The sequence below is a fragment of the Rhinolophus hipposideros genome (assembly GCF_964194185.1).
Source record: "Rhinolophus hipposideros genome assembly, chromosome: 16".
Classification (NCBI taxonomy): domain Eukaryota; kingdom Metazoa; phylum Chordata; class Mammalia; order Chiroptera; family Rhinolophidae; genus Rhinolophus; species Rhinolophus hipposideros.
The window spans coordinates 56,678,054-56,701,526 of record NC_138062.1 but is presented as its reverse complement, the minus strand read 5'-3'; the positions used below and the strand labels follow the sequence as shown (position 1 = coordinate 56,701,526).

At 52.0% G+C, this 23,473-nt stretch overlaps 2 protein-coding genes across 13 annotated transcripts; one reads left to right on the top strand and one right to left on the bottom strand.

The window, feature by feature from the left end:
* The first annotated feature begins 201 nt into the window (after window positions 1-201).
* Window positions 202-10,624, top strand: TRIP10 (thyroid hormone receptor interactor 10). Of its 9 annotated transcripts, XM_081076107.1 has the most exons (16): window positions 318-440; window positions 1,067-1,175; window positions 3,134-3,249; window positions 3,337-3,393; window positions 4,231-4,378; window positions 4,456-4,518; window positions 4,762-4,866; window positions 4,953-5,081; window positions 5,594-5,740; window positions 5,837-6,031; window positions 7,026-7,193; window positions 7,458-7,567; window positions 9,392-9,524; window positions 9,731-9,876; window positions 9,956-10,077; window positions 10,173-10,516. In XM_081076107.1, exons 2-16 carry the CDS (start codon window positions 1,104-1,106, stop codon window positions 10,319-10,321), a joined length of 1,860 nt encoding a protein of 619 aa, XP_080932233.1. In that variant the 5' UTR covers window positions 318-440; window positions 1,067-1,103; the 3' UTR covers window positions 10,322-10,516. The 9 variants fall into 9 exon arrangements, with proteins under 9 accessions (XP_080932238.1, XP_080932237.1, XP_080932233.1 ...); XM_081076111.1 differs by lacking the exon at window positions 1,067-1,175 and having other exon boundaries at window positions 301-440; XM_081076109.1 differs by lacking the exon at window positions 7,026-7,193 and having other exon boundaries at window positions 10,173-10,509.
* Window positions 10,618-22,365, bottom strand: SH2D3A (SH2 domain containing 3A). 4 transcript variants are annotated; one of them, XM_081076145.1, is made up of 11 exons: window positions 22,204-22,291; window positions 21,752-21,888; window positions 19,268-19,404; window positions 16,061-16,410; window positions 15,617-15,693; window positions 13,375-13,856; window positions 13,140-13,255; window positions 12,814-12,988; window positions 12,614-12,725; window positions 12,077-12,262; window positions 10,618-11,504 (listed from the first exon to the last, which is right to left on the bottom strand). In XM_081076145.1, the coding sequence occupies exons 3-11, from the start codon at window positions 19,334-19,336 to the stop codon at window positions 11,344-11,346; spliced, it is 1,728 nt and encodes a 575-aa protein (XP_080932271.1). In that variant the 5' UTR covers window positions 19,337-19,404; window positions 21,752-21,888; window positions 22,204-22,291; the 3' UTR covers window positions 10,618-11,343. The 4 variants fall into 4 exon arrangements, 3 of the variants coding, with proteins under 3 accessions (XP_080932271.1, XP_080932270.1, XP_080932272.1); XM_081076144.1 differs by lacking the exon at window positions 21,752-21,888 and having other exon boundaries at window positions 22,204-22,365; XM_081076146.1 differs by lacking the exons at window positions 12,814-12,988; window positions 21,752-21,888 and having other exon boundaries at window positions 10,809-11,504; window positions 13,140-13,304; window positions 22,204-22,365.
* Between the last annotated feature and the right edge of the window lie 1,108 nt (window positions 22,366-23,473).

Sequence of the window (23,473 nt, the reverse complement as noted above, 5' to 3'; positions counted from 1 at the left end):
ATCCATCTAACCAATTGTAATAGATCTGATATCCAGCCCTTAAAGCGGAATTTCTCCAACCCCTCTTAACCGGTCCAAGGACTACAGTACCCAGAATGCAGAGGGAGAAGACAGCCCAGGGAGGCATTAAGTAAACTACATTTCCCAGGATCCCGAAGGACAGACTTCCCCTTTTTTACCCCGGGGATGTGGCTCCCAGCCAGAGCTCGGGCGTTTTGGTAAACACACGCATTTGCTGAGGCCTGTCCTGTTCTAATTTTCTTGATCAACCCGGAGGCCTAAACCTGACCCAGGCTAAATCTTGACCCTAGGATGCCCTATGACCCCAGGCTGAGTCCCGGCCTTAGTTAGGCAAAGCCTCCAGTCCCAGAGTGAGGCAACTGGAGGCCCACCCGCAGATCCCAGGCTGGACTTGACTATGGGCTGAACCCGGACCCCAGGTGAGGCCCCTACCTGCAGCGTAGCCCCGACCCCAGCCTGAAGCCTGAAGTCCCCCACTGACCCTTGCCCTACACTGAGCCTTCATCTTTTGTTGGACCTCCCGCCTGGACTGAGCCCTGAACCCAGACGAGGCCTGACCCCGGGACTCTACTTTGAGTCCTAGACCCCCAACTGGGTTGCTGACCCCTCTGCTAAGCCACTGACCCATCTGGGATCCCATCCCAACTTCAGTCCCAATCTGGCATGAATTCCAATTCCAATCTGAGTTTGAGACTAGAGTTGAGACCCTATTCCAGGCTGAGCTGCTGAGTCCAGACCCCAGCCCTGAACCCCGGACTCATCTTGTCCCTGAGACTGGAGCACAGCCCCCTTTGCAACTTGAGGTTTTCTATCTCAGAAGCCACCAGCAGGTGGGGCCAGGTCCCCCATAGAGCCATCTGTCCCAGTGTGGGCTCCCTGGTATGTGTACCGGGAGTTTGGGAGCTCAGAGCCTAACTTTTTCCCCAGGCTGGGCCGGACCCCAGCCCCAGCAGGGCATCTGTCACCTCTGTAGCCACAGAGAAAGCACCAAAGGCAGGAAAGAATGAGGATGGTAGCTGTTGGGATCTCTCCCCTTTTATCCCAGTGCCTCAAAAGGATTAACAAGGTGTGAACAGACTTTTATGAGGGAGCTGAAAAGAATTCCAACCCCCAGGACCCCAGTGTTTGGAGGAAGGGGCAGTCGGAATCCCAGGGTCAGTACAGACAATTAAACCTGACAGAGCCTTGATGCATGCGACTGGAAAATGGGCACGTGCAAAAGCGAACTGAACAAGAGCCAGGGAAAGGCCTGGGCCCAGCGCCCCAAGGACGGCCCGTCCTCAGTTTCCCGATGCAGACTTTGGGGGGGGCAGGATGCGGTGGGGGCGCTAATGGACCCGGCCTTGGCGGAGGTGCGTCCTGGGCAGGATCGAAGTCCTCCTATCCGCTCTGTGGCCGGAGGGACTAGACCATTAGTAGGACAAGCGTAGATGTCTGGAGCCGGGCCGGCCTGCAATAGCTGGGTGACCTCAGGTTCTCCCTGCGAAGGGGTGTGGGGAGGACCTCTTGGGTGGGGTTTTAGTGTCCCGACCCGTTAAGGAATGGTTGAAGGGAAAGAAGAAAGGAAGAATAGTCCAGGGCGGGGCAGGGGTGGGGAGGATAAGAGGGGCCCGAGGATTTTTGAAAATGAGTCGGGGTCCTTTAAGGGGTCTGTTCAGTGCGGTCGAGTGGCAACATGCCTTTAGAGACGGGGCGGGGCACCCGTTGGTCCCGCCCCCTTGTGCCCCGCCTTCAGGGAGTTGCTCTGGCTCCGCGCGGGCGGAGGGCGTGACCGAGCCTGAAGGGGCGTGACTGAGTCGGGAGTGGGCGGGGCCTTGGCGGGGCGGGGCCGGGCGCGCCGCCTTAGGCTGAGTCTCCCCGCGGCGGGTGGCGGGTGGCGGGCGACCCGGACCGGGCGCGGCGGCGGCGTCCTCGGCGGCGTCCTCGGCGGGAGCAGCATGGATTGGGGCACCGAGCTGTGGGTGAGTCCAATCTGCCTGGCTCCAAGTTCCTCCCTTACTGTAGTCCAGAAGCCCCCCATTGCCCCTGCAGTACCTTAACCAGGGCTCCACGCTATCCTTTCCACTGACCCCTTGGAGTCCCCGCTCCGCCCTCTCTCGGAGTTTCCCGGGGCGTCTCAGGACGCCCGGGAGCGGAGGGCGACCTTGTAGGTGCGGCGTAGGGAAACTGAGGCACGGGGTTTAGAGTGAGGAGGACTGAAGAAGTCCTGGGACCAGGCCGGGGCGGCCGGGCGAGGTCACCTATTTTGAGCGCCCTGGCTGGGCTGGCGGCTTATCTTACGGCCCCTGGGTCCCTGCCCGCCGCCCGCCTGTCCGGCTGGTGGGGGGGAGGGGACCCTCTGGCCACTTTCAACCCCACGTGAGACCTAGAAGTCCTGATCGCCCTTTCTGTGGCCTCCAATCAACACCTAGGGGCTTGGGACGCTTTAGTGGGGGAGGGGGCTGTGAGGCTGGGCCTCCTCCCTCAGCCCTTTCCAGGTACTGGGAGGGGCATCCTCTAACCTCACCTCTGGAAGCCCCAGGAATTTCCCCCATCCTTGCTGGGACCTCCGACCCCTCCTTTTTCTGGGGACGGTGGCACCTCTGGTTCCTGGTGTAGCTGGGTAACTAGATCGTCCCCCTCCTCAGCTCTGGGATTTGTTTTGGCTGTGCCGTGGAGTCAGTGGGGGAAACTGAGACACCCAGCGGGGTACCCGGGGAAGCATGGCGACCCGGAGAACTTTGTGCCTGTCCCCTGGCCATTCTGGGTCCCCCCAAGCTACAGGGAACCCTGACCCTGTAGCCCTGACTCACGCCGGGCCGGCCGGATATTCCGGAATGTGGGGGGGATTAGGGGAGTTGGAGCAAGAGGAGTGGCCCTGCCCCGTTCCACACCCCTCTTGGCCGTCCAGAGAGAGGGACCCTGTCGTCCGGCTGGGGCCCCGCCCCTATTCCCTGGCCCTTCCCTGGAAGGGGAGGGGGTTCCCGCCGGTTTCCTGCCTTTGCCCGCGCCGCGCCGGGGTGGGGCCGGGAAGTCACTCCTCGGAGCTAACAGCCTTGAGGCTCCCAGATTGTCTGGTCAGGGGGCTGTGGGGTCCCAAGATCTTGACCCCAGTCCCCCCACTCCCCGCCAGGATCAATTTGACGTCATTGAGCGGCACACGCAGTGGGGGCTGGACCTGTTGGACAGATATGTTAAGTTCGTGAAAGAGCGGACTGAGGTGGAGCAGGCTTACGCGAAGCAGCTGCGGTGAGAACCCTAGGGTGGACGAGTTCTGGGGCTAGGGGCTACGGTTGGGGGACTGGGAGCTCAGCTTTCCTGACTCTCTTCTCTTAGGAGCCTGGTGAAAAAATATCTGCCCAAGAGACCTGCCAAAGATGACCCTGAATCCAAGTAAGGATGGAGAGGGGGTGCAAAGTTAGAGCTGAGGGGGCAAAGGGCTTTGGTCCCACTTCCTCTCCCTCAGCTGCGACATTCAATCAGGTCCCTCTCCTCTCACCTTAATTCCCACCTAGAGGTAAGAGCATAGGTGCAGGCTCCAGAGTACCAAGTTGAAATCCTAAATCTACCACTTTCTAGTTGAACTGCTTTGGACAATTGACTCAAGTTCTCTGCCTCCATTTTCCCCCCCACCTATTAAATAGGGGAGGCTCCAGCAGATACTAAATGAGTGACTGGGCAAGTGACTTAAGTTTATGCTTCTGTTTTCTTCATATGTGAAATGGGCATGATGACGATGATCTTATAAAGCTCATGTGAAGCTAACTTGAGACAATGCGTTAAAACAGTGCTCAGCCCATAGTAAGTAGAAGCATTACAATTTATTCCAGGTCTCCTGTTCCAGAATCCAAGAAGTTCTAGAAATCAAAAGTTTTTCTGGTAACTTATTTGGAGGCAACCTCTGACCTGAACTGACCGATGTTGATCACGTTAATTAAGGGCTTGCTTTTTATCCCACTTAGTGTGAGTAGTGTTGGGTTACATGATGTTGCCCCTCACCCCACTGGAGTGATGCACAAAGAATATCTCGTTTCTAGAACCTGAAAAATTCTGAGTTCTGGAATGCATCCCACTCAAAGGTTAGGGATAAGGGATATGGGCCAGAATTTGTCATTGCTTCCAGGGTAAATGTTTTGGGGCTTACCCTTTCTCATGAGGAGATGGGTCCTGGGGTATCTGGCTCCTGGGGGCCTGACCCCTGGCTCCCTGCCCTCTCCCACCCCTCCCCAGGTTCAGCCAGCAGCAGTCCTTTCTACAGATTCTCCAGGAAGTAAATGACTTTGCGGGCCAGCGGGAGCTGGTGGCCGAGAACCTCAGCGTCCGTGTGTGTCTCGAGCTGGCCAAGTACTCACAGGAGATGAAACAGGAGAGAAAGATGGTGAGTGGTCCCTGCCCTGGGTCTTCCCAAGGGTGCTTGCTATAACCTGGTTGAGCCTACCGCTCCTCTTTCCACAGCACTTCCAAGAAGGCCGTCGAGCCCAGCAGCAGCTAGAAAGTGGTTTCAAACAGCTGGAGAATGTGAGTTTGTGGGAGAGGAAGGTGGCTCTGGTCCCAGGGAGTAGGGTGAAGGTTGCTGAGCCACAGAGCTGCCCACTTTGTCTGGCCCGGGCCCCCCCCCCCCCCGCCTCCTTGCATTTCCAGCATGCCCATTGCCCCCCATTTGCTGGGTAACTTTTTCACCAGTCCCTGAAATCTTGGCTTCCTCTACCCTCTGACATCAGGGATGGTCGCTCCTTCATCCTGGTTCTGTCTCCCACCCAGAGTAAGCGTAAATTTGAGCGGGACTGCCGGGAGGCCGAGAAGGCGGCCCAGACCGCAGAGCGGCTAGACCAGGATATCAATGCCACCAAGGCCGACGTGGAGAAGGTGCTGTGGGATCTGGGACAGCCTTGGGGGGTCAGGGTAGGGTGGAGCCAGAACTTGTCACTGACCCCCTCATCGATATTCCTCAGGCCAAGCAACAAGCCCACCTTCGGAGTCATATGGCAGAAGAAAGCAAAAATGAGTATGCAGCCCAACTACAGCGTTTCAACAGAGACCAGGCGCACTTCTATTTTTCCCAGATGCCCCAGATATTTGATGTGAGTCTTCCTAGCCCCCAGCCCCACCTTCCCGAAACCCCCCTAAAGTTAACCATCTTTTACACATTTGTCAAAACCCCCAGCTGTAATGTCCCAATCTCTAAATTGAAAGGGAATTAGAAACAAAAAGTAACAATGAGCTCTGCCTTTACTCAAGCTGTCCCTTATGCCAGGGATGTCTTTCTTTCCTTTGATTCTCCTATTCATTCTTCTAAGCCCCAGCTCGAAGAACCCCTCTGAAAGGTCTTGAATTTCCCCTCTCTGTTTCAGCCTCATCCTCTGTTCTCTGTCTTAACCCTGGAATTGGCACTATTGATGCTGGGTCTGCTTCTTATTCAAAGCTTTGTCTCCATTGTCACCTCTTTTGAGAAGCCTTGCTTGACTTCTGGGTGGGTGGTTCCTTAAAGTCCCCTCTGAAATCTCCCTGGCCCCATATCTGTCCCTTGACCACCTTGGGCCGGAAGTCTTTGTGCTCTGGCTTTTCCATTTGCACCCTGCCCCTGTGCCTGTAGAAGCTGCAGGACATGGATGAGCGCCGGGCCACCCACCTGGGGGCCGGGTATGGCCTGCTGTCAGAAGCCGAGCTGCAGGTGGTGCCCATCATTGCCAAGTGTTTGGAGGGCATGAAGGTGGCTGCGGCTGCTGTGGACGCCAAGAATGTGGGTGCCTTGTCCTGGGCCAGTGGGTTGTGGGGTGGCGGGCGGACCCAGAGACTAAGCACCTAGTGTTGTCCCTGACTGCCCTCCCCCCTCCAGGACTCCCAGGTCCTAATTGAGCTGCACAAGTCAGGCTTTGCCCGCCCGAGTGATGTGGAATTCGAAGACTTCAGCCAGCCCATGAACCGTGCGCCCTCGGATAGCAGCCTGGGCACCCCCTCAGATGGGCGGCCGGAGCTTAGAGGCCCGGCCCGCAGCCGTGCCAAACGCTGGCCCTTCGGCAAAAAGAACAAGGTGGGGGCCAGGGCTCTTGGGGAGGGGTTGTGAGTGAGTGGGGACAGAGGGGGGTCCCCCACTGAGTCAGCCCTAGCCGCCAGAACGCTGAGTCCCGGGCAGGAATTTTCCTCTTGGCTGCCAGCCCAGGCTGGAGGGAAGGAAGGCAGCCGGGCGATTGGCCTGGGAGTCCCCCGAGGCTGACGGGGGTGTCAGGAGGGGGGCCTGTGGAGTCTGTCTGGCTTCTCAGGATGCTGGGAGAAGTCTTGCTTATAGGATTCAGGGCTGGGTGAGGGTTCAGATGCTGGCCCTGGGGACTCCCCCTGGGTTTCTCCATCCCGCCAATGGCACTCTGGGCCCCGACCTTCAGGCTGTTATTTATTTATTTGTTTATTTTGGCTTTTAATGTCAAGCATATACCTAGACACTCCTGGTTTATACCTTCAACAACTGCATCCTCCCTAATTTATACCTTTGACCCTGGATACCCCTCGTCAATTTATACATGGTGCCCTGTCCCAGCTGAAACCCCACCTGTAACCCTCTGATATTTCACGCCTTTGACACTTCTCTCCGCTTATCCTTGACTTCTGTGGTCCCATACCTGTATGAGACCTCAACTTCTGCATGCATCTCCCTCCACATTCTAGACTGTGAGCCCAGAAAGCTGGCGTGGGCGGGACAGAAATATGGGCTTCCCTGTGCCCCCAGACCCTGTTCTGGGTACTAGACATGGGATGAAGGGGAAGTTTGAGATCTTGGGGGAGGTAGAGGTCTGGCCTTCTGGCTCACAGTCTCCCTGCCACCTCCTGGATTTTTATGTTGCTCTTTGCATGCATTTTCTGTGTGTGATTGTGCATCTTGAGTTGTGGTTTTCTTACCGTTTTTTTTTTCTTTTCTCCATTTTGTTTTTTCCTTTTTTCCTTTATTGCGTCCCTCCGTCCGTCCATCCGTCCTCGTTCTCTATATTCTCCCACCCCTCCTGACCCACCCCCTCCATGGCCCCCGCCGGTAGCTGCGTCCCCCACCCCTTTCCCCCCTGGGGGGCCCCCTGCCCTCGGCATTGCCTAATGGACCCCCATCCCCCCGCTCCGGCCTCGACCCCTTGGCCATACTGAGTGAGATCAGTAAGTCAGTCAAACCGCGGCTAGCATCCTTCCGCAGCCTTCGAGGCAGCCGTGGGGTAAGTGAGGCCTCTGGGGGAGGAATAGGGGACGCTCCAGCCCACCCAGCGGCCGGGTGGCGGGACCCTGGGCTCGCTTCCTGCCCCTGGCTGGGTCCCCTCCTCCCATTGTGCGACCCGGACCTGCTTTGCTCTGTGCATGGCCTTGCCCCCGAAGAACCTTGGGTGGGGAGGAAGGTGGACTTGGTGTGTCTTAGGAGTGTCTTAGAGCTTGGAAACTCAAGACTCCAGGATCCCGAACTCAGTCCTCTTCCTACCTTGCAGACAGTGGTGACCGAGGATTTCAGCCACTTGCCCCCGGAGCAGCAGAGAAAGCGGCTTCAACAGCAGCTAGAGGACCGTAATCGTGAACTACAGAAGGAGGTTGACCAGAGGTAAGGTGAGGGAGGCAGGTAAATAAGAAAAGAAAATAATAAAGAATTACAGATGCTCCTCAGTTTACGGTGGGGTGACGTCTCAATAAATCCACTTTAAGTTGAAAATACTGTAAATCAAACTGCATTTAATGCTACACTTTATCGGTTGTTTGCCCTCTTGATGGTAGTTGGCAGTATTGCAAGAGAGCACCGTACTGTATGTTGCTAGCCCTAAAACAGATCACAATTCAAAATTTAAAGTGTGGTTTCTGCTGAATGTATATCACTTTTGCAGCATCACAAAACTGAAAACTCACAAGTCGAACCTTCATAAGTTAGGGACCATCTATACATTGAATTGTGTATCTCCCAACAAACATCTCCCAACAAACTCTAGGCCCCAGTGCTTTTACAGGTGCTTCCTGCCCCACTGATAAGAAACAGCTCCCATCTTCTACAAGTCATTCCAGCAAACAGAAAAAGAGTGAAAGCTGCCACCTCCTTTCAGATATGGAATTTGGTGGAAACTCAATTACAAAATCAGTCAGCAAGAATGTAGAAAATAAAATTACGGGCTCATTTTACTTCACTTGTGACCTTAGGTGCAATATCCTAGCCAAGCAAATCCAATGGTGGATTTTAAAACTAATAGGTTACGTGGTGGTGATGGTTGCACAACAATGTGAAGGTACTTTATATCATGGCACTGTATATTTAAAAATGGTTCCAATGGGAGATTTTGTTATGTATATTTTACTGTAATAAAAATTTTTTTAAAAAGACAAACAAAAAAAAAAAATGAGCGGTTGGGTGTTATCCCAGTAATGCAAAGATGGTTCAACATCAAAAAAAATCTATCAGTCTCATTCATCACATTAATTGGCTAAAAGGAAAAAAAACAGCAACATAAGGTTATCTATTTACTAACTCAAACACTTAAAATATTAACAATAAAAAGTCTGCCAGATTAAAAAAAGAAAATCTTTACTCACTCTTTCCAAGCAACAAGATCCTCTTCCCAGTTCTCTTACATAATAGGAATGACGTTTGCGACTTGCCAACAGGCAGCCAAATTATTTGCCATTTGCACAGAACCTCTTGTACAAAATGCCTTTTATTAGTATAAAATTCCATTTGGAACTCTGTAGTTCCTGAGTTTTTATGGTGCAGGAGTTAAGGGGTGCGTGCTATGGGGGCAAGACAGACTGACCTTCCATTCTAGATGTTTTGCCTCTTTGTGCCTCAGTTTCCACATCTCTAACATGGGTCATGTTAGGACTGGAAAGGAGTTGAACCCAGATTTGACATATTCCAGAAATCTACGCTTATAGCGATTACTGCCTGTATCTATAGACGTGGAGGAAATAGGGACCAGGGAATAATGATAACGACAGCACAGCGTTTATAGAGTGCTTACCCTATGCCCGGCACTATCCCGAACCCTTACCTGGATTCACTGGAGTTCCTAAGTTTTCCTGAGACACTGAGCAGAGGCAGGATCCTGACTCTCTTGTTCAGTGCTATATTCCTGATACCTAGAACAGTGCCTGCTATGCAGTCGGTGCTCTGTGTGTATCTGAATAAATAAAGGCACAATAACTCACATGAGGTATATGTGTCATTATCCCCATTTTCAAGGATAGCATACTGAGACAGGTTCAGTAACAACCCAAGCTGACACAAGTAGGAAATGCTCAGACTGGGATTCGAACCCAGGTAGTGAAGCACTAGTATTTGAGCTTTAACTGTCTTATCTGGCTCCTTGCTCCTTGAAGCAAAGCCCATGTTTTTTGCATGTTAAGTCACAAGGGGCTGTTGTTTCTCATCTCTGGCTGGTCCTAGGGAAGCCCTGAAGAAAATGAAGGATGTATATGAAAAGACACCCCAGATGGGGGACCCCACCAGCTTGGAGCCACAGATCACAGAAACCCTGAACAACATTGAACGGCTGAAATTGGAAGTACAGAAGTATGAGGTCAGGGAAGACCCTGGGGAGGGGTGGGAGCCAGCTGGCCTGGCTGAGTCACTGCCTGGGGGACAGGGAGGTGTTGGGGGGGGCGCTCCAGCTGTTTCTCATAACAGCTTTGGGTGTGCATGGGTGATCTCAGGAAACATGCGAGCCCAGAGTGGCCTGACCCCAGAGCCCCACCCTGGAACTGACCGTGTGGTCCCTCCTCTCAGGCTTGGCTGGCAGAAGCTGAGAGCCGGGTCCTGAGCAACCGGGGAGACAGCCTGAGCCGGCATGCCCGGCCTCCAGAACCCCCAGCAAGTGCCCCACCGGACAGCAGCAGCAGCAGCAACAGCGGCTCACAGGACAACAAGGAGAGGTGAGCGGGGTAGCCAGAGTGGCTCTGCTCCCTGGGACGTGGGAGGCCTGTCTTCATCTGCTTTGCTCTCCCCAACCAGCTCTGAAGAGCCCCCTTCGGAAGAAGGCCAGGACACCCCCATCTACACAGAGTTCGATGAGGATTTTGAGGAAGAGCCTGCATCGCCTATAGGTCACTGTGTGGCCATCTACCACTTTGAAGGTATCAGTTGCTTGGGCAGGGGTGGGGGGTGTCTGGCTAGGTTCTGTTTAAATTCGCCTAAAGCAGACCTGAACCCATCGCCACCCTCATGACAGGGTCCAGCGAGGGCACCATCTCCATGGCTGAGGGTGAAGACTTGAGTCTCATGGAAGAGGACAAAGGCGACGGCTGGACTCGGGTCAGGCGGAAACAGGGAGGTGAAGGCTACGTGCCCACCTCCTACCTCCGAGTCACGCTCAACTGAATCCTGCCGGAGGCGGGAAGAGGGGGTGCTGTCAGCTGCTGCTTCTGGGCCACAGGGGGCCCCAGGACCTATGCACTTTATTTCTGCCCCCGTGGCTTCAGCTGAGACCTGTGTAACCTGCTGCCCCCACCCCCCACTCCTCATCCCAAATGGACCCGCTGTGCCTTCCACCATTGATGTACATACTCATGTTTCAGATCTTTTCTTCCTGCCACTTGGCTAGGGCCATTTTGTTTTATATATATACATATATATATATATATATATATATATATATAAAATTATGTAAAGTTCTTGAAGTCCATGCTTTATTAGATTTTTATACTGGGTCTGGATATTGAAACGCCACTGCCACCCTCCTTACAGGCCACACAGGAAATGAAGAAGGGGAGGTGAATTTGGACACACCCTGTCTCTCCCTAAGAGTTGGGTCCTTGTCTGTGATCAGTGTAGGGAGAAGGGCGCCAAACATCATCCCTTCCGTGTTCATGGTGGCTTAATGAGAACAGGTAGCGTTTATTGAGCAACTACTATATGCTAGGTATTCTCCATCCATGATCTCATTTAAACATTGAGCTTTAATTCCCACAATAACTCCTAGAAAGTACAGTCTTACTTTTATGTTGAAGGTAGGCACAGAAAGGGCAAATGATTTGCTAGAAGTCACAGTTTTTCAAAGGCATTTGAATTCTGGCCTCTTACAGATCTGCAAGTTCTCTTACCATTAGAAGCTACCTGTTCATCATTTATGGGATATGTGTGTGGGGGGGAGGGGGTGGGAGAGGGCAGCCAGGGCCTCCAGACACCTGGGTCTTCTAGTGTGGGGGAGGAGACGTCCCCTAACTCCAAGATCCCTGTATGTTTTCAGGGGGCAGGGTGGGTTCTTGCAAAGCTGGCCTCCCTCCCTTCAGCCAGTCAGGGAGCAGGTCCCCGCCCTGTTTGTCTGTGTGAGCAATCTGGGATGACTTCCTTGGTCTCCTGCTGGGGTCCCCAGAAGCCTGGGTGTCCCAGGGTCTGCGCTCTCAGCTGTCAGGCTCCAGGCGCTGCGACAGGGCACTGAGGACGCGCTGGAACTTCTCGAGACGTTCGGCCCGCGGTGACGTCTCGCCCCGGCTTCCCCAGAGCAGCCTCCGCACGAAGCCAGTGGTCAGGGCCTCCCTCAGCTCCCGGTTCGGCCGAAATCCTGGGGGCGGTACTAGGTGCACTATGGATGGGGCCCAGGAGCCTGCCTCGCCCCTCACATCTACCTTCACCCCTGGGGACTTTGACCCAGCAGGGGCTGGGAGGGACAACTGGGCGAGGTTGGGGGGTGGGGGAAGGGCTGCTGGGTCTCTGCAGGTGTAGGCTCCGCCAGGGTGCATGGGGGTGTTGTGTTCCAGATTCGAGCTGCTAGGAGCCCCACCTTAGGGGCTGTTCCTGGAGATGGAGCCAGCCCAGGGTCAGCATTTAGGGTCCGGGCCACCCAGCTACAAACTTGGAAGGAGGTTAGGCCATGTTGGAGGGTGGGAGTAGGATCCCGTGGGCGTGACTCTGGGGGGCAGGGCAGCCCCTTTTGGGGTGAAGGGCATTGTTCCAGTCACCACTGCTGGTTGTGGCACAGGCTTGGGGGCTCCTGGGGGAAGACATCCCAGCTTGGGGGGCGTGGCGGGAGGTTCTGGTCCCTGGCCCGGTAGGTTTTGGGGCACTTGGTTAGAGCATGCGGGGTGCTCCTGAAGTCAAGACCCTTTGGCAGCCCAGCGCAGAGCGGGCACTCACCTCGCAGGCGCCCGGCCGCCGCCTCACGGAATTTGAGCGCATCCCGGGCCATCAGACGCGCCCCCTGCAGGGTGCGCAGCAGCTGCTCGCAGGTCTCGTCCAGGGGACCCGGGAGTTCTTCGCCCTCCAGCAGACGCGCCGCCGGTACCACGTGAGGCAGCGCCACCAAGCCCGGGTCGCAGGGTCCTGTGGGGAGGGGGGTCTGGAATGGGTTTAGGGCAGGGGGCGGGGCCTAAGGTGACAAGGGTGGGACATTGGGCCAAGCATCCAAAGAGAGAAGTAACCGGCGGGGATTGGGTCAGACACAAAGTCTGGAGCTTAACACAGAGCTGGGTCAAAGGCGTGGCCTAGGGCAGGGGCGGAGCCTAGAACAGAGTGAGGGCGGGGTTTGGGGATTGGGTCCAAGACCCAGTCTAGTGCAGAGGGCGGGGCCTATGGAGAAGGGGTGGGTCCTAGGACAGAAGAAGGCGCTCCTCCTAGAATTGGGTTAGGATTCTGGTTTAGAGTTGGTGCGGGGCTCCAAATGATACCACTCACCAGCGCCCTCATCCAGCGCTTGCATCAGCGGCTTCAGCTCCTGCTCGAAGGCCAGCGCGGCCTCAGTGTGGCTCCTTCGGAGCAGGCGCCACGTGCGTTCCAGCCGGGACACCTGGGATATGAACCGTTAGCATGCCTCCTCTTCCCTCTTCCCCAGCACCTGCGCTCGGGCTTCCTTCCCATCCCTGCTCCCCATGCACCTGGGGCATGAGCAGAGCGCCCATGACTGCGGCCAGTCCGGGCAGGTCTCCCGCCGCCCCTGGCCGCAGCGCCAGGGCCAGCTCCACCAAGCCCCTCAGGGCGGCCGCGCGCTCCTCCAGCGACCCGGTGCAGCCCAGCACCGCCAGCGCCCCAGCCAGCACCAGCGCCTCGTGCCTGTGGAGGCGGAGGGCAAGGGTCGGGGGCAGTGGGGAAGTTTGTATTTCGGGCGAGGAGGGACAGGAAGTGGCATTGCCCACCCTCCCCCCTGAGGGGCCGTGAATGGGGGAGGTTTGAAGGTCTTGGGGATTCCAGGTGGCTGGCTCACCTCTCCAGCAGTTCTGACCTCAAGCGATGGCCATGGGGAAGTGTGAGCAGCTCCAGGCCGGAGGCAACCCCTATGGCACCCCGCTGAGCCTTGGTCACTCCCAGTAAGCCCGTGGCCTAGGGGTGGGGGTGGAGGGGGTGTGGGGAGGATAAGTGAACAGAGTGACTATATGGGTGTGAGGTTCGTTTGGGCCTTGCCCCTGCCGTGGGACCCAGGCACCTGGTAGGTGACTCACCTGACAGTCTGCCAATAGCAGGTGGAGGGCGGTGCTCCCAGGGTGGTGCTCCAGGAACAGGCCACGGAGAGTACCCAGGACTTTACGTTCCAGGGGCCGATTCTGGGGGCCCAGCAGGCCACAGGGGTTGTCAGGGGGGCAGAAAGAGACCTCTGCCTGTGGTCTCACAAAACATCTCTCCTCCTCCTTCTCCTCCTCGGCCTCCCACCATGGGGCCTCTGGCTCTGGGCAGCTGTGGCCAGAGGGTGTTCCCCGGGCACTGGGCACTCGGGGCACCACCTCACAATATGTTGGGGAGTGTCCAGAGGCATTAGGCAGCACCAGTGAGGGTGTTCGAGGTGGCTTAGTTGGCGCCTTGGCATGAAGCTGCCCGTCAGAGGCCCTGAGGCTATCAGCAATGGACGCCAGGGGACCCAGGGTCTTCAGCAACACAGGGTCACTACCAATCCGAGACAGGGCAAGCGTGGACACAGAGGAGGCTCCTAGGGGGTCACACAGGAGGGGGTGCAAGAGGTACACAGAGAAGATAGTTGGGTGGGTCCTGGTTCATCCACTCCTTCAGCCAATACTGGGGTATCCCTACTTATCTTGGTGTAGCTTTGAACTTGAACAATTTCCCCAGTGTAAATGCTACATACTTACCAATGATTTGAAAGTGAACTTTCTCTGACACTTATGTGGTTTTGAGAATTCTGAATACCACATTTTAAATGTTTTGTTCCTCTGAATGAATGTGGTAAAGCACTGAAAGCACAAAATACACAGAGGGTGCCCAAAAATGTATACACATTTTAAGAAAGAAAAAAACTATTAAAATTGTAATACTCAATATATACTGATAACAAAAGATGAATACAAGTCATGTTTGACCTCTGTAATTACAAGAGATGCTCAAAGTGGTTACCATCAGCATCCAGACACTTCTGATTATGGTGAACTATTGCTTGAGCAACATTGACCGAAGTATCCACTTGTATACATTTTTTTGGCATCTCCAATATGTGTGTGCCAAAAAAAATGTATACACATGACTTATATTCATCTTTTGCTATCGGTATATATTATTACAACTTTAATAGTTTTTTCCTTTCTTAAAATATATTATATATATATCAGAATTCACAAAACTACATAAACATCAAAACAACAGAATTTATCAAACCTTCAAATGTTGTCTTTTGTTAAGTTTGTGGCATGCTTACTTCTGAGGATATTAAAACTTAACATTGCACCCAGACTTTTTGGAGATTCTGTATTTATGAACCATTTAAATAGATATGTTATAGTGGCTTAACACTTTCCCATGGTTCCCAGCCAACTCTGAGTAAGGTCCAACATCTTCATAGTAGCCAAAAAAGACCTCACAAATCTGAGCTCCAGATCTCTCTGACTTGTCCCTCACTCCTGCTGTTTTAGCTACATTCACCCCCTTTTGGTTGAATGAATACTTCAAACTCTTGTTCTGGCCTCAGGACCTTTGCACTGGCTGTTCCTTCTACCTGGGCCACTCTCACCCCCAGTTATCCATGTCTTTCCTTTCCTTACCTCCTTAAAATCTTTCTCCATGGGGCATTTCCTGACAATTACTTAAAATCTCCTTTACTCTGTTGTACTTTTAATTTTTAACCCCTTAGTCCATCTTCCTCTAACAGGATGTGGGCTCCACTCATGCAGGCATCTTTATCTTTCTTGTTTATTGATGTATCTCAGCACTTAGTAGAGTCCCAGGCACACAGGGAGGGTTCATGTTGAATGGAGTGGGGGTGGGGAGTGGACAGGGCAGATGAAGCTGCCTGGGCATGAGGGAGGGGTAGACCTCCTTTATGTATGATGATCAGAGTCAGCTGCTTTGAGGAACTCATGCTAAGTGAGAAGGAGTCAGGAAAAGATTAGGGGTGTGGGCTTTCCAATGGCAAGAACAGCAAATGCAAAGGCCCTGAGTTAAGAACAAATTTGAAAGGTGCTAGCAACTGAAGGGAAGACTGTGTGACTGGAGAGAGGAGGGATGTGGCAGTAGTTATTAGAGAGGTCAGCCATGGTCAGAACATATAGGGTTTCTTGGAATAATCGTAAATCCATAGTTTAAGCACCTACAAAGTTCCTGTGTTTTTTAACCCCTGTGACAACTCTGAGAGCATCATCATCCCCATTTTCCAAGAGGTTAAGTCACCTGCCCAAGATTACTCAGGGAGTGAGGGGCAGAGCAATCTCTGAGCCATGCGCTGTCCTGGCAAACCCTCACCTGGTCCAGAGTTGCCTTCTCTTGACTGCCCCACATGCTCCAAACCTGCAGGCTGACTGTCACTCCACTTTCTAGCCCTGGGGGGCAGAGATGGGGAAGATGTGTAGTCCCAGTCTGAGCAGGGCAGCCCCCACCAATGCCCGAAACCCCTACCCCCAGGCATTCAGGACCATTGAATCTCAACCAGGGTGTTGTACCCCAAAGGGACACTTGGCAAGGTCAGGAAACATTTTTCCTTGATTAAAACTTGGGGGTGGGGGGAATTCTACTGCATCTCGTAGACAGAAGCAAGTATGCTGCTCAACATTGTACAATGTATAGGACGGTCCCCACAACTAAGAATGATCTGGCCCCAAGTGTCAATAGTGCCTAGGTGGAGAACGAGGGGGGGGGGAGGGGGGGCATTGAGTGTCACCTGGAAGTAGGGAGCCTGTTAGTACCTACCTGAGCAGCTTTGTCTGAACTGGGCTGTCTAGGAGGGTGTCCTCACTAAAGCTCCGTCGAATAGGCCCTTGCCGTGTCACCGGCCTGGAGGCCACAGCCCCTGTGGCTTGTGTCAGTGGACGTTGGCCGGTCACATAGCTGTGAACCAGGGCAGGCAGGCTTGGGAAACGCTCATCCTCTAGCTGAAAGAGGGCTATGGGCCGGCCTGGCCGGGGACGCAGGGCCACACGGAGCACCTCGAAGTGTAAGGCTGAGCCCCGCCAGCGGCAGGAGATCACAGGGTGGCCCCCATCGGACCCAGACGCACGAACCAAGAAGTCGCCATCTTGCTGAAGAAGAGCCTCTGCCTTCTGGGGATGGAGTACAGGGGGCAGGAGGTTTAGGTATGAGCCCAGATCAGTAGTTAATGGTGACTCCCCACCCCCACCCATCCCCACCCAAGAAAAGTCACCCCAGGGTAGTTTTGAACCAAACCATTATTTCCCCTCTTCTCATGGACACACCTCTGGACTACATTTCCCAGGCTCCCTTGCAGTTTAGAGCGAGTATGTGATGAGACCTGGCCAATGGGATGAGGGCAGAAGTGCAATGGGGACTCTCCACACCTGGCCTATAAAACTCTCCTGCAAAATCCTACAGGTTCTGTCCCCTATCTGCCAGTTGATATCCCCAGAGCCCCAGGGGAAGACAGAGCCACACGATGGAAAGACTTGGGTCCTGACTGATTTCTGGAGCTCCGCATCCCCACTTCTCAGCCACCTTGGACTGTGACATGAACGAGCCCTTAAATGTGTATTGTTTAGCCAGTGGCATCTTAAGAATGTTTGTTACAGCTGGTAGTCAACACTGACTGATGCAACTTCCAATATGAGTAAATGCACTGTACTTGCTATGCAAATATTGCTTTAAGATAAACCATTAGCTGGATCCTTCCAGAGTGTGACCGATAAATCTTCCTTCATAAAAATTTTCATACTGTCTTATGCCAGCTGTGGTAGCTGGTGTTAAAACAGGGGCTGAGGGCTCTGGCACCAGAGAGGAAAAGCAGAGCTGGTGAGAGGGGCTGGGGGCCGAACAATACATGCAGTGGACACATGTCTAGCCCTTACTATATGCCAGGTGCTGCGTTAGGTGTAAAACATATGAACTCATTTAATCCTTTACCCAGGTTAAGTGATAAGTATTATTATCCCCATTTTACAGACAGGCAAACTGAGGCCCAAAGAGGTGAAATACCTTGGCCTAGGTCACACAGAATGTAAGTTGTAGGGTTGGGATTTAAACACAGGATGTCTGCCTATTGCCAATGATACATCTGATAAGGGGTTAATATCCAAAATTTATAAAAAACTCATAAACTCAACACCAAAAACCCAAACAACGCAATTAAAAAATGGGCAGAGGACACGAAGAGACATTTCTCTAAGAGGACATACAGATGGCCAATAAGACATATGAAAAGGTGCTCAACGTCACTGATTATCAGAGAAATGCAAATAAAAGCATTTATTTTACACAATGAGATACCACCTCACTCCTGTCAGAATGGCTATCATCAATAAATCAACAAACAACAAGTATTGGTGAGGCTGTGGAGAAAAGGGTACCCTTGTGCACCGTTGGTGGGATTGCAGATTGGTGCAGCCACTATGGAAAACAGTATGGAAGTTGCTCAAAAAATTAAAAATAGAACTACCTTACGACCGAACAATTCCACTCCCGGGTATTTACCCAAAGAAATCCAAAACACTAATTCAGAAAAACATATGCACTCCTATGTTTATTGCAGCACTGTTCACAATAGCCAAGATATGGAAACAACCGAAATGCCTATCAATAGACGATTGGATAAAGAAATCGTGGTACATTTATATATCGCAGTATTACTCTGATATAAAAAAGAAGGAAATTTGACCATTGCAACAACACGGATGGACCTAGAGAATAGTATACTAAGCGAAATAAGAGACTGAGAAAGACAAATACCATATGATCTCACTTATATGTGGAATCTAAAGAACAGAATAAAGGAGCAAACAAAACAAATAGTCATAGAGACACAGAGAAAGAACTGATGGTTGCTAGATGGGAGGGGGGTTGGGGGATAGGGGAGAAAAGTGAAGGGATTAGTCATGGAGATGTGAAATACAGTATGGGAAATATAGTCAATGACGTTGTAGGGATTACGTAGGGTGCCAGATGGATCAGGGGGGGTGACTTCATACACCGTGTACATGTCTGACCACTGAGCTGTACACCTGAAGCTGAAGTAGAATAATATTGAATGTTAACTATCATTAAATATATATATATATATGCAATATATATACAACATACTCATACAAATGTACCAAAAAATGTATACACATTTTAAGAAAGGAAAAACCTGTATTAAAATTCTATACTCAATATATACCGATAACAAAAAATGAATACAAGTCACATTTGACTTCTGCAATTATAAGAGGTGCTCAAAGTGGTTACCATCGGTGTAACTGTAATACAGTTATTTCCCTTTCTTAAAATGTGTATACATTTTTTTGGCACCGTCTGTATATACATATTGTAACAGCTACATACGATGTCAGAGGGGTAGTAGACTGGGAGGGGGGTTATCACTTTGTGAAGGGTGTAAATGTCTAATCATTATGTTGTTTTGTACACCTGAAACTAATACAAGAAAATTTAAAATTAAAAAATAAAATAAACCCAAGATGTCTGACTCCAAGGTGTGGGATATTAACCACCAACCTATACTGCCTCTCATGATTTGATTGGAAGCCCAGATTCCTGGGACTTCTGAGGGTGACCCCGAAGTTGGAGATGAACGTGGGGAGCCTTGAATTGAGAGGGGGATGGGGCCCTGGTGGTCCCAGGTGCCTGGGAAGCAGAGAGAGGGAGAGGGAGAGGGAGAAGGAGAGGGAGGGAGAGAGAGAGAAGCAGAACCCAAGGAGTGCTTTGAGGGGATTAGGATCTTCTTTTATCTCTGTTACCATCCTCAGCACCATCGCAAAGAAAGTAATAAATTAAATATAAGGAGGGACATGCCATGACAACCAAGTTCCAAGATAGTCCCTAGTCTCCCAGCTACCCCTTCCAATAGATCTTAACCCTAAACTCCTCTCCCAGCACCCAGGAGTCCCCAGCAGGTCAAGTGTGGGAAAGGCTCCCTATCAGACAGTGCTGAGGCTCTGCAGGAGGAGATACCTGGCGGGACAGGGGGCCATGGTACCAGGGCTGGCTGGCGAAGTCCTCTCCATCCTGTGGCACCTGCATGGAGCTTTGGGAGGCGGTGGGTGCTGGGGCTGAACTCTGTACTTTCAAGAGGCCTTAGTCTTTTACATCTGTAAAATTGGAATAATTATTCTTGCTTCCTGAGTGGCTGGGTCAACCCTTCCATGTTCCTCTTCGTTTTGGAGACAGCAGCCCACAACTTATCAAACCTTCAAATGCAACTCTCTCTGTATGTGTATGCAAATATTATATAAATATATATTATGTTCTAAATTAAACAAGTTACTTATAATCAGATTTTATATATATATATACATACGGCAGACATATAGATATAGATATAGATATACTCCAGATTACAGTTGACTCTTGAACAATGCAGGGGTTAGGGCCGCCAACCCCCGCACATTGAATTCCGTGCATAACCTTTGACTCCCCCAAAACTTAACTACTAATACCCTATGGTTAACTGGAAACCTTACCGATCATATAAATGGTTGATGAACACATATTTTGTATGTTCTATGTATTATACACTATATTCTTATACTAAAATAAGCTAGAGAAAAGGAAATGTTATTAAGAAAATCATAAGAGAAGCTACATTGACAGTGCGTACATATTTATTGAAAAAAAATCTGTGTATAAGTGGACCAGTGCGGTTTAAGCCCATGTTGTTCAAGGGTCAAACGCGCGCACACACACACACATACACACACACCCCGTATATAAAATTGGGGTAGGAGTAACTTTAATTTAGAATTGGCCATGACTTCATGGAAATAGCCATGCATTCACTGGAATTCTTGCAAAGGGAGAAGACAGATGCATTGCTTTCAAACGTAATGGCACTTTATGCAGATGACATAATGCTATGTGTTGTAGAAACTTAATTAACTGATTCACTTAAAGCAGAATTTAAGCAGCACCTACTTTGTGCCAGGAGCTGTTCTAGGTGCTAGAGACCCTGAAATTGTAGTGGGAGAGATGGCGAGTAAGAAATAAATGAGTAGATGAGGGAGTAGATAGACCAGAGAGAGAAAGCTAAGTGGAAAATGTAACCAGGGTTGGGATATGAAGATTCAAAGGGTGGAGTTAAGATTTTCCAACCAGTGGCCTGGAAAGGCCTCAGTCAGTAATGACTGGAAGGATTTCGAGGCAGCGAGCTGGGTGGTTCTCAGGGTGAAAGAATATTTCAGGCCGAAGGTAATTTAATTTATTGATGTCCATGGCTTCTTAGCAATCTATGTATACATGCAAAGATTCTTAGGACGTACGAAAATGGAATTTATACATGGCTTTCCAATGTAACTCCATATTTAAGGATGTTGAAAGGCCACATTTTTGTAGAAATGTCAGCAAACACAATTTTGGAGCCAATACATTTTGTTGTTATTATTATGGTCAAATTCAAGTCTCAGATACTTTGGGACTCCGAGGTGTCTTGATCATTAAGCAGACCTGTCTCAAGTATCTGGTGGAGAAAACCTGCCCTGGATGGGAGGAAAGCAGGAAGTCTGTTTCTCACTTCCCCCACCCCTCAAGATCTTCTGGGCCTAGCCAGGGTCTGCAGGAAAATTGCACCAGGATTCTTACATTCTGAGTCAGCCTAGATGAGGGCCTACAAGGGGCAGGAACTTCCCAGACCGGCCTTACGTGGCTATGGGGGTGGGGAGCTGGGCCTGGAGCTAGCTCCAGGCCTTGCATACCTGAAAGCCAGGTGTGTCTCTCGGATGCCTGTGCACTTCCTGTTTGTCACCTGGGCCAGGCCCGGCCTCCTCTTAAGAGTCCCCCAACTCCAGGTTCCTCTGTCTCATGCCCTCCTTAGTGGGCATTGAGGTGGGCCACTGGCAAAACTCTGATTAGTTGCAGGTGGAGCTGAGGGTGGGCACAGGTCAGTCACAGGCTAAGTCATTTTCCTGCCCTGTGTCTTTTAGAATTATTTCTGGATATTTGTGGGCAGAGAGAGGAAGGGTTAGGGCATGGAGAAAGGAGGGAGGGGGTATTCATGCCAAAGAGATCATATACAAGTGTACACATTGTAGGGGGCAGCCGCCTACACATAGACCCATGGACACAGGTGGACAGGGGACTCAAACTTGACACTGAGCAAACACGGGTTGGTTGAGCACTTACTGTGTGCCGTTCTAGACCCTGGAGATACAGTAATGAAAGAAACCTGCCCTGTGCTCTCTGGTGGACAAGACACACAACAAAACAAGAATAAACTCTCAGAGGAATCATGAAGGTGGTAAAACAGGGAGATATGATAAAGATGGCAGGAGGGCGCAGGCTGCTTTAAATCGCCTAGTCAGGAAAATCTCTCCCAGAAGGTGATGTTGGAGCTGAGACCTCAGTAAAGGGAAGGAGGCAGTTATGCAAAGATCTGGAAAGACAGCAGTGCAGGTGGCGGTGGGTTACAAGTGCAAAGGAGGTGAGATGGAGTTTGTTTTTTACCATTTGACATCATCAAATCGGCCAGTGTGTCTGGACTGCAATGAGCAAAGAGCTCAGTGGAGAGCAGTGAGGTCCGCAGGCCGGAGAACATGCAGGAACCGGTGGACCCCCGATTCCTCAGGGGCATGGAATGGGAGCTATGGAAAGGTTTTAAATGAGGGAGGGGCACGATCTAGTTTGCCGTTTAAAATGATCGGTCAGGCGAAAATGGAAGCAGGGAGGCTCTCCGTGTTGCACAGGAAGCACACTTAGAGGAGCATGCCCAGCGACGCGGACACGCGTGATGCACAGCTCCCCAATCTGGCGCTCAGTGACCCCTTCTATATACGCAGACGCAGGTGAACAGACACCCAGATCCTCCCTCCCTGCGAGCCGGTGGCTCCACCTGGAAAAGAAGACTCCCTACTCTAATAATCCCCTGGTCCTTGATCCCCCTGGGACCCCTCACTCACCTGGGCCGGGGCCTGCGGAGCCCCCGAGAGGCAGGTGCTGGACGGAAGCCTGAGGCTGCGCGGCTGCGGGGCGTTCCCTCCCAGTCCTAGCCAGGTTCGGCCTCCTGCAGCCGCGCCGGCTGGGAACCGAGCTCTACCACCTGGCCCCGCCCTTAAGACTCCGCCCCCTTCGGGCCCCGCCTCCAATTGTTGCCTCCCGGGCTTTTACCTCGCCCCCTTGTTCCCGCTTCGCCCCCTTAGAGCCTTGTTTGGCGCTAACGACGCCCCCTTGGATAAAACCTTCTTCACAGAACGCGCGCCTTTGGGAAACTCCGCTCGTCCCTTTAAGTGGGCCCGTCCCCTTAGAACGTCGCCTCGCCTTCCTCCGAGGGGCCACGCCCACTCACTTCCCGGTCCCTTTCCGAGTACCGCTTGTTAAAATTCGGCCCCTCCATTCCCTTCGGACTGGCCCTACGCGTCCCTGGCAATTTGAGGCGTGTGTGTGGGTGGCGTGTCCCTCTCTTTGCCCTCCAGGGTTCCCGGCAGTGGCGGGGCTGCCCTATGGGCTTTCTCACTCGGCACGGGGTGGCAGCCGCTGTGACGTTGAGGGGTGAGCTTCCTCCAGACCGCCCCCTTGGGTTTCCAGGAATGGAACCCCAGTTGAGTGTCGGGTTTTGTGGGGAGAGGTGCTGGAAAACGCTAAACGTTACACCTCCCCCAGTGACAGCACGATGGAGTTGAGCTAGACTCTGGGGAGACATGGGGGGGGGGCGGGTAACATTCAGGCAGTTTCCCAGGTGCGGGGGAGTGTTTCATCGTAATGTCTGGAGACAAGCAGGAGAAAGGTGCGGGGACCTGGGACAAGAGACAAAAAACCCTGCCATGTTTATGGAGGGGAAAGAAAAGGAAGGAAGGGAGGAAGGAAGGAAGGAAGGAAAGGGAAAAGAAAGAAGAAAAGGGAAGAAAAAAGAAATAAAGCAGTTGTCGTAGCTAACATTTATTGAACACTGATTGTATGCTAGGGCTGTACCGCTGGCTCTTCCTACTGCCAAGCATTTAATTTTTACATAGGCCAATCGATGGGGTAGGTACTCTTCACCACCCACATTTTCCAGATGCAGAAACTGAGGCATCGGACAGCTAAGCCATTTGCCCAAGTTGACTCAGTTTGTGAGGTCGAGTGGGATACAATCCCGGAGACCTGAAGGATCATCCTATCTTCCTCACTTTCTTCTTCACAGCCCCACTATCTCTGATCCTTACTATAATTCTAAACGGTCACCCATTTTAC

What these genes read in the sequence shown, in the direction of transcription:
- SH2D3A (XM_081076144.1), bottom strand. Translation starts at nt 19,336, where the DNA reads ATGCAGGTGCCACAGGATGGAGAGGACTTCGCCAGCCAGCCCTGGTAC. An exon ending in TGCTATTGGCAGACTGTCAG is followed by an intron (nt 13,256 to 13,374) that starts GTGAGTCACCTA and finishes CCCCACCCCTAG; the next exon opens with GCCACGGGCTTACTGGGAGT. An exon ending in GCGCTCTGCTCATGCCCCAG is followed by an intron (nt 12,726 to 12,813) that starts GTGCATGGGGAG and finishes TTCATATCCCAG; the next exon opens with GTGTCCCGGCTGGAACGCAC.
- TRIP10 (XM_081076104.1), top strand. Translation starts at nt 1,104, where the DNA reads ATGAGGGAGCTGAAAAGAATTCCAACCCCCAGGACCCCAGTGTTTGGA. An exon ending in TGAAACAGGAGAGAAAGATG is followed by an intron (nt 4,379 to 4,455) that starts GTGAGTGGTCCC and finishes CTCTTTCCACAG; the next exon opens with CACTTCCAAGAAGGCCGTCG. An exon ending in TGGAAGTACAGAAGTATGAG is followed by an intron (nt 9,525 to 9,730) that starts GTCAGGGAAGAC and finishes CCCTCCTCTCAG; the next exon opens with GCTTGGCTGGCAGAAGCTGA.